General features: G+C 48.2%; 1 protein-coding gene across 3 annotated transcripts in view; it reads right to left on the bottom strand.

Annotated features, from left to right (window-relative positions):
* Positions 1-8,840, bottom strand: part of LOC109886375 (anoctamin-5) — a 77,122-nt gene that overhangs the window by 6,484 nt on the left and 61,798 nt on the right. For all 3 annotated transcript variants that reach the window (XM_031832953.1, XM_031832955.1, XM_031832956.1), the window contains one exon: positions 8,505-8,710. In XM_031832953.1, coding sequence (XP_031688813.1) covers positions 8,505-8,710 — 206 coding nt within the window. The remainder of the gene's footprint in view (positions 1-8,504; positions 8,711-8,840) is intronic.

The following is an 8,840-nucleotide window of genomic DNA, read 5'->3' as shown; positions in this document are numbered from 1 at the left end:
GGGCAGCAGGTAGCCTAGTGGTTAGAGCGTATGGATTATAAGCACTGAGTATAAGGAGAGTCCCATAGGTTGATGGGGCAGCAGGTAGCCTAGTGGTTAGAGCAGCAGGTAGCCTAGTGGTTAGAGCAGCAGGTAGCCTAGTGGTTAGAGCGTATGGATTATAAGCACTGAGTATAAGGAGAGTCCCATAGGTTGATGGGGCAGCAGGTAGCCTAGTGGTTAGAGCGTATGGATTATAAGCACTGAGTATAAGGAGAGTCCCATAGGTTGATGGGGCAGCAGGTAGCCTAGTGGTTAGAGCAGCAGGTAGCCTAGTGGTTAGAGCAGCAGGTAGCCTAGTGGTTAGAGCGTATGGATTATAAGCACTGAGTATAAGGAGAGTCCCATAGGTTGATGGGGCAGCAGGTAGCCTAGTGGTTAGAGCGTATGGATTATAAGCACTGAGTATAAGGAGAGTCCCATAGGTTGATGGGGCAGCAGGTAGCCTAGTGGTTAGAGCGTATGGATTATAAGCACTGAGTATAAGGAGAGTCCCATAGGTTGATGGGGCAGCAGGTAGCCTAGTGGTTAGAGCGTATGGATTATAAGCACTGAGTATAAGGAGAGTCCCATAGGTTGATGGGGCAGCAGGTAGCCTAGTGGTTAGAGCGTATGGATTATAAGCACTGAGTATAAGGAGAGTCCCATAGGTTGATGGGGCAGCAGGTAGCCTAGTGGTTAGAGCGTATGGATTATAAGCACTGAGTATAAGGAGAGTCCCATAGGTTGATGGGGCAGCAGGTAGCCTAGTGGTTAGAGCGTATGGATTATAAGCACTGAGTATAAGGAGAGTCCCATAGGTTGATGGGGCAGCAGGTAGCCTAGTGGTTAGAGCGTATGGATTATAAGCACTGAGTATAAGGAGAGTCCCATAGGTTGATGGTGCAGCAGGTAGCCTAGTGGTTAGAGCAGCAGGTAGCCTAGTGGTTAGAGCGTATGGATTATAAGCACTGAGTATAAGGAGAGTCCCATAGGTTGATGGGGCAGCAGGTAGCCTAGTGGTTAGAGCGTATGGATTATAAGCACTGAGTATAAGGAGAGTCCCATAGGTTGATGGGGCAGCAGGTAGCCTAGTGGTTAGAGCAGCAGGTAGCCTAGTGGTTAGAGCGTATGGATTATAAGCACTGAGTATAAGGAGAGTCCCATAGGTTGATGGTGCAGCAGGTAGCCTAGTGGTTAGAGCAGCAGGTAGCCTAGTGGTTAGAGCGTATGGATTATAAGCACTGAGTATAAGGAGAGTCCCATAGGTTGATGGGGCAGCAGGTAGCCTAGTGGTTAGAGCGTATGGATTATAAGCACTGAGTATAAGGAGAGTCCCATAGGTTGATGGGGCAGCAGGTAGCCTAGTGGTTAGAGCGTATGGATTATAAGCACTGAGTATAAGGAGAGTCCCATAGGTTGATGGGGCAGCAGGTAGCCTAGTGGTTAGAGCGTATGGATTATAAGCACTGAGTATAAGGAGAGTCCCATAGGTTGATGGGGCAGCAGGTAGCCTAGTGGTTAGAGCGTATGGATTATAAGCACTGAGTATAAGGAGAGTCCCATAGGTTGATGGGGCAGCAGGTAGCCTAGTGGTTAGAGCGTATGGATTATAAGCACTGAGTATAAGGAGAGTCCCATAGGTTGATGGGGCAGCAGGTAGCCTAGTGGTTAGAGCGTATGGATTATAAGCACTGAGTATAAGGAGAGTCCCATAGGTTGATGGTGCAGCAGGTAGCCTAGTGGTTAGAGCAGCAGGTAGCCTAGTGGTTAGAGCGTATGGATTATAAGCACTGAGTATAAGGAGAGTCCCATAGGTTGATGGGGCAGCAGGTAGCCTAGTGGTTAGAGCGTATGGATTATAAGCACTGAGTATAAGGAGAGTCCCATAGGTTGATGGGGCAGCAGGTAGCCTAGTGGTTAGAGCGTATGGATTATAAGCACTGAGTATAAGGAGAGTCCCATAGGTTGATGGGGCAGCAGGTAGCCTAGTGGTTAGAGCGTATGGATTATAAGCACTGAGTATAAGGAGAGTCCCATAGGTTGATGGGGCAGCAGGTAGCCTAGTGGTTAGAGCGTATGGATTATAAGCACTGAGTATAAGGAGAGTCCCATAGGTTGATGGGGCAGCAGGTAGCCTAGTGGTTAGAGCGTATGGATTATAAGCACTGAGTATAAGGAGAGTCCCATAGGTTGATGGGGCAGCAGGTAGCCTAGTGGTTAGAGCGTATGGATTATAAGCACTGAGTATAAGGAGAGTCCCATAGGTTGATGGGGCAGCAGGTAGCCTAGTGGTTAGAGCGTATGGATTATAAGCACTGAGTATAAGGAGAGTCCCATAGGTTGATGGTGCAGCAGGTAGCCTAGTGGTTAGAGCAGCAGGTAGCCTAGTGGTTAGAGCGTATGGATTATAAGCACTGAGTATAAGGAGAGTCCCATAGGTTGATGGGGCAGCAGGTAGCCTAGTGGTTAGAGCGTATGGATTATAAGCACTGAGTATAAGGAGAGTCCCATAGGTTGATGGGGCAGCAGGTAGCCTAGTGGTTAGAGCGTATGGATTATAAGCACTGAGTATAAGGAGAGTCCCATAGGTTGATGGGGCAGCAGGTAGCCTAGTGGTTAGAGCAGCAGGTAGCCTAGTGGTTAGAGCGTATGGATTATAAGCACTGAGTATAAGGAGAGTCCCATAGGTTGATGGTGCAGCAGGTAGCCTAGTGGTTAGAGCAGCAGGTAGCCTAGTGGTTAGAGCGTATGGATTATAAGCACTGAGTATAAGGAGAGTCCCATAGGTTGATGGGGCAGCAGGTAGCCTAGTGGTTAGAGCGTATGGATTATAAGCACTGAGTATAAGGAGAGTCCCATAGGTTGATGGGGCAGCAGGTAGCCTAGTGGTTAGAGCGTATGGATTATAAGCACTGAGTATAAGGAGAGTCCCATAGGTTGATGGGGCAGCAGGTAGCCTAGTGGTTAGAGCGTATGGATTATAAGCACTGAGTATAAGGAGAGTCCCATAGGTTGATGGGGCAGCAGGTAGCCTAGTGGTTAGAGCGTATGGATTATAAGCACTGAGTATAAGGAGAGTCCCATAGGTTGATGGGGCAGCAGGTAGCCTAGTGGTTAGAGCGTATGGATTATAAGCACTGAGTATAAGGAGAGTCCCATAGGTTGATGGGGCAGCAGGTAGCCTAGTGGTTAGAGCGTATGGATTATAAGCACTGAGTATAAGGAGAGTCCCATAGGTTGATGGGGCAGCAGGTAGCCTAGTGGTTAGAGCGTATGGATTATAAGCACTGAGTATAAGGAGAGTCCCATAGGTTGATGGGGCAGCAGGTAGCCTAGTGGTTAGAGCGTATGGATTATAAGCACTGAGTATAAGGAGAGTCCCATAGGTTGATGGGGCAGCAGGTAGCCTAGTGGTTAGAGGAGCAGGTAGCCTAGTGGTTAGAGGAGCAGGTAGCCTAGTGGTTAGAGGAGCAGGTAGCCTAGTGGTTAGAGCGGCAGGTAGCCTAGTGGTTAGAGCAGCAGGTAGCCTAGTGGTTAGAGCGTATGGATTATAAGCACTGAGTATAAGGAGAGTCCCATAGGTTGATGGGGCAGCAGGTAGCCTAGTGGTTAGAGCGTATGGATTATAAGCACTGAGTATAAGGAGAGTCCCATAGGTTGATGGGGCAGCAGGTAGCCTAGTGGTTAGAGCGTATGGATTATAAGCACTGAGTATAAGGAGAGTCCCATAGGTTGATGGGGCAGCAGGTAGCCTAGTGGTTAGAGCGTATGGATTATAAGCACTGAGTATAAGGAGAGTCCCATAGGTTGATGGGGCAGCAGGTAGCCTAGTGGTTAGAGCGTATGGATTATAAGCACTGAGTATAAGGAGAGTCCCATAGGTTGATGGGGCAGCAGGTAGCCTAGTGGTTAGAGCGTATGGATTATAAGCACTGAGTATAAGGAGAGTCCCATAGGTTGATGGGGCAGCAGGTAGCCTAGTGGTTAGAGCGTATGGATTATAAGCACTGAGTATAAGGAGAGTCCCATAGGTTGATGGGGCAGCAGGTAGCCTAGTGGTTAGAGCGTATGGATTATAAGCACTGAGTATAAGGAGAGTCCCATAGGTTGATGGGGCAGCAGGTAGCCTAGTGGTTAGAGCGTATGGATTATAAGCACTGAGTATAAGGAGAGTCCCATAGGTTGATGGGGCAGCAGGTAGCCTAGTGGTTAGAGCGTATGGATTATAAGCACTGAGTATAAGGAGAGTCCCATAGGTTGATGGTGCAGCAGGTAGCCTAGTGGTTAGAGCGTATGGATTATAAGCACTGAGTATAAGGAGAGTCCCATAGGTTGATGGGGCAGCAGGTAGCCTAGTGGTTAGAGCGTATGGATTATAAGCACTGAGTATAAGGAGAGTCCCATAGGTTGATGGGGCAGCAGGTAGCCTAGTGGTTAGAGGAGCAGGTAGCCTAGTGGTTAGAGCGTATGGATTATAAGCACTGAGTATAAGGAGAGTCCCATAGGTTGATGGGGCAGCAGGTAGCCTAGTGGTTAGAGCAGCAGGTAGCCTAGTGGTTAGAGCGGCAGGTAGCCTAGTGGTTAGAGCGTATGGATTATAAGCACTGAGTATAAGGAGAGTCCCATAGGTTGATGGGGCAGCAGGTAGCCTAGTGGTTAGAGGAGCAGGTAGCCTAGTGGTTAGAGCGTATGGATTATAAGCACTGAGTATAAGGAGAGTCCCATAGGTTGATGGGGCAGCAGGTAGCCTAGTGGTTAGAGCAGCAGGTAGCCTAGTGGTTAGAGCGGCAGGTAGCCTAGTGGTTAGAGCGTATGGATTATAAGCACTGAGTATAAGGAGAGTCCCATAGGTTGATGGGGCAGCAGGTAGCCTAGTGGTTAGAGCGTATGGATTATAAGCACTGAGTATAAGGAGAGTCCCATAGGTTGATGGGGCAGCAGGTAGCCTAGTGGTTAGAGCAGCAGGTAGCCTAGTGGTTAGAGCGTATGGATTATAAGCACTGAGTATAAGGAGAGTCCCATAGGTTGATGGTGCAGCAGGTAGCCTAGTGGTTAGAGCGTATGGATTATAAGCACTGAGTATAAGGAGAGTCCCATAGGTTGATGGGGCAGCAGGTAGCCTAGTGGTTAGAGCGTATGGATTATAAGCACTGAGTATAAGGAGAGTCCCATAGGTTGATGGGTCAGCAGGTAGCCTAGTGGTTAGAGCGTATGGATTATAAGCACTGAGTATAAGGAGAGTCCCATAGGTTGATGGGGCAGCAGGTAGCCTAGTGGTTAGAGCGTATGGATTATAAGCACTGAGTATAAGGAGAGTCCCATAGGTTGATGGGGCAGCAGGTAGCCTAGTGGTTAGAGCGTATGGATTATAAGCACTGAGTATAAGGAGAGTCCCATAGGTTGATGGGGCAGCAGGTAGCCTAGTGGTTAGAGCGTATGGATTATAAGCACTGAGTATAAGGAGAGTCCCATAGGTTGATGGGGCAGCAGGTAGCCTAGTGGTTAGAGCGTATGGATTATAAGCACTGAGTATAAGGAGAGTCCCATAGGTTGATGGGGCAGCAGGTAGCCTAGTGGTTAGAGCGTATGGATTATAAGCACTGAGTATAAGGAGAGTCCCATAGGTTGATGGGGCAGCAGGTAGCCTAGTGGTTAGAGGAGCAGGTAGCCTAGTGGTTAGAGCGTATGGATTATAAGCACTGAGTATAAGGAGAGTCCCATAGGTTGATGGGGCAGCAGGTAGCCTAGTGGTTAGAGCGTATGGATTATAAGCACTGAGTATAAGGAGAGTCCCATAGGTTGATGGGGCAGCAGGTAGCCTAGTGGTTAGAGCGTATGGATTATAAGCACTGAGTATAAGGAGAGTCCCATAGGTTGATGGGGCAGCAGGTAGCCTAGTGGTTAGAGCGTATGGATTATAAGCACTGAGTATAAGGAGAGTCCCATAGGTTGATGGGGCAGCAGGTAGCCTAGTGGTTAGAGCGTATGGATTATAAGCACTGAGTATAAGGAGAGTCCCATAGGTTGATGGGGCAGCAGGTAGCCTAGTGGTTAGAGCGTATGGATTATAAGCACTGAGTATAAGGAGAGTCCCATAGGTTGATGGGGCAGCAGGTAGCCTAGTGGTTAGAGCAGCAGGTAGCCTAGTGGTTAGAGCGTATGGATTATAAGCACTGAGTATAAGGAGAGTCCCATAGGTTGATGGGGCAGCAGGTAGCCTAGTGGTTAGAGCGTATGGATTATAAGCACTGAGTATAAGGAGAGTCCCATAGGTTGATGGGGCAGCAGGTAGCCTAGTGGTTAGAGCAGCAGGTAGCCTAGTGGTTAGAGCGTATGGATTATAAGCACTGAGTATAAGGAGAGTCCCATAGGTTGATGGGGCAGCAGGTAGCCTAGTGGTTAGAGCGTATGGATTATAAGCACTGAGTATAAGGAGAGTCCCATAGGTTGATGGGGCAGCAGGTAGCCTAGTGGTTAGAGCGTATGGATTATAAGCACTGAGTATAAGGAGAGTCCCATAGGTTGATGGGGCAGCAGGTAGCCTAGTGGTTAGAGCGTATGGATTATAAGCACTGAGTATAAGGAGAGTCCCATAGGTTGATGGGGCAGCAGGTAGCCTAGTGGTTAGAGCGTATGGATTATAAGCACTGAGTATAAGGAGAGTCCCATAGGTTGATGGGGCAGCAGGTAGCCTAGTGGTTAGAGCGTATGGATTATAAGCACTGAGTATAAGGAGAGTCCCATAGGTTGATGGGGCAGCAGGTAGCCTAGTGGTTAGAGCGTATGGATTATAAGCACTGAGTATAAGGAGAGTCCCATAGGTTGATGGGGCAGCAGGTAGCCTAGTGGTTAGAGCGTATGGATTATAAGCACTGAGTATAAGGAGAGTCCTATAGGTTGATGGGGCAGCAGGTAGCCTAGTGGTTAGAGCAGCAGGTAGCCTAGTGGTTAGAGCAGCAGGTAGCCTAGTGGTTAGAGCGGCAGGTAGCCTAGTGGTTAGAGCGTATGGATTATAAGCACTGAGTATAAGGAGAGTCCCATAGGTTGATGGGGCAGCAGGTAGCCTAGTGGTTAGAGCAGCAGGTAGCCTAGTGGTTAGAGCAGCAGGTAGCCTAGTGGTTAGAGCGGCAGGTAGCCTAGTGGTTAGAGCGTATGGATTATAAGCACTGAGTATAAGGAGAGTCCCATAGGTTGATGGGGCAGCAGGTAGCCTAGTGGTTAGAGCAGCAGGTAGCCTAGTGGTTAGAGCAGCAGGTAGCCTAGTGGTTAGAGCGGCAGGTAGCCTAGTGGTTAGAGCGTATGGATTATAAGCACTGAGTATAAGGAGAGTCCCATAGGTTGATGGGGCAGCAGGTAGCCTAGTGGTTAGAGCGTATGGATTATAAGCACTGAGTATAAGGAGAGTCCCATAGGTTGATGGGGCAGCAGGTAGCCTAGTGGTTAGAGCAGCAGGTAGCCTAGTGGTTAGAGCAGCAGGTAGCCTAGTGGTTAGAGCAGCAGGTAGCCTAGTGGTTAGAGCAGCAGGTAGCCTAGTGGTTAGAGCAGCAGGTAGCCTAGTGTTTAGAGGAGGCAGGTAGCCTAGTGGTTAGAGCGGCAGGTAGCCTAGTGGTTAGAGCGACAGGTAGCCTAGTGGTTAGAGCGGCAGGTAGCCTAGTGGTTAGAGCGGCAGGTAGCGGTTAGAGTACTCTACACTCTACTGTACTGTACTCTACCTACTCTACTCTCTACTGTACTCTACTCTACTGTACTCTACCTACTCTACTCTCTACTGTACTCTACCTACTCTACTCTCTACTGTACTCTACCTACTGTACTGTACTCTACTGTACTCTAGTGTACTCTCCTACACTCTACTCTATACTCTACACTCTATTTTACTCTACACTCTACTGTACTCTAGTGTACTCTCCTGCACTCTACTCTATACTCTACACTCTATTTTACTCTACTCTACACTCTACTGTACTCTACTCCACACTCTACTGTACTCTACCTACTCTACTCTCTACTGTACTCTACCTACTCTACTCTCTACTGTACTCTACCTACTGTACTGTACTCTACTGTATTCGAGTGTACTCTCCTACACTCTACTCTATACTCTACACTCTATTTTACTCTACTCTACACTCTACTGTACTCTAGTGTACTCTCCTGCACTCTACTCTATACTCTACACTCTATTTTACTCTACTCTACACTCTACTGTACTCTAGTGTACTCTCCTACACTCTACTCTACACTCTATTTTACTCTACTCTACTGTACTCTACTGTACTCTACTCTTCAGTACTCTACTGTACTCGAGTGTACTCTCCTGCATTCTACTCTATACTCTACACTCTATTTTACTCTACTCCACACTCTACTGTACTGTACTCTACTGTACTCGAGTGTACTCTCCTGCACTCTACTCTATACTCTACACTCTATTTTACTCTACTCTTCTGTACTCTACTGTACTTTAGGACAGCCATACTCACGTTGGTGACGACTGAGAAAACGGCAACTCCGTTCAGTATTTCCTGCCAGGCTCCGATGCTGTGGGCTTTGGCCGCCACGGGCCGGCGGAACTGGGTGGTGAACTTCCAGGCGTCCACTCTAACTTCTATAATGTTGTTCAACAGCGCGAGCAGGGGGGCCAGAGGGAAGGAGGCCACGAACAGAGTGATGAAACCAAACTGGATCACTGTGTTGGAGAGGGGAGGAGATATGATGGTGAGATACAGGGACATGGGTGTCCTCTGAAGGAGAGCGGGATATCTTGCAATATGTATTAGATTTCTTTAGAAGGTATGGCTGTTTCTCAATTCATGTTT

Source organism: Oncorhynchus kisutch, linkage group LG10 (assembly GCF_002021735.2).
Source record: "Oncorhynchus kisutch isolate 150728-3 linkage group LG10, Okis_V2, whole genome shotgun sequence".
Classification (NCBI taxonomy): Eukaryota; Metazoa; Chordata; class Actinopteri; order Salmoniformes; family Salmonidae; genus Oncorhynchus; species Oncorhynchus kisutch.
Note: the sequence above shows the minus strand (reverse complement) of the source record. Positions and strands in the feature narration are given on the sequence as shown.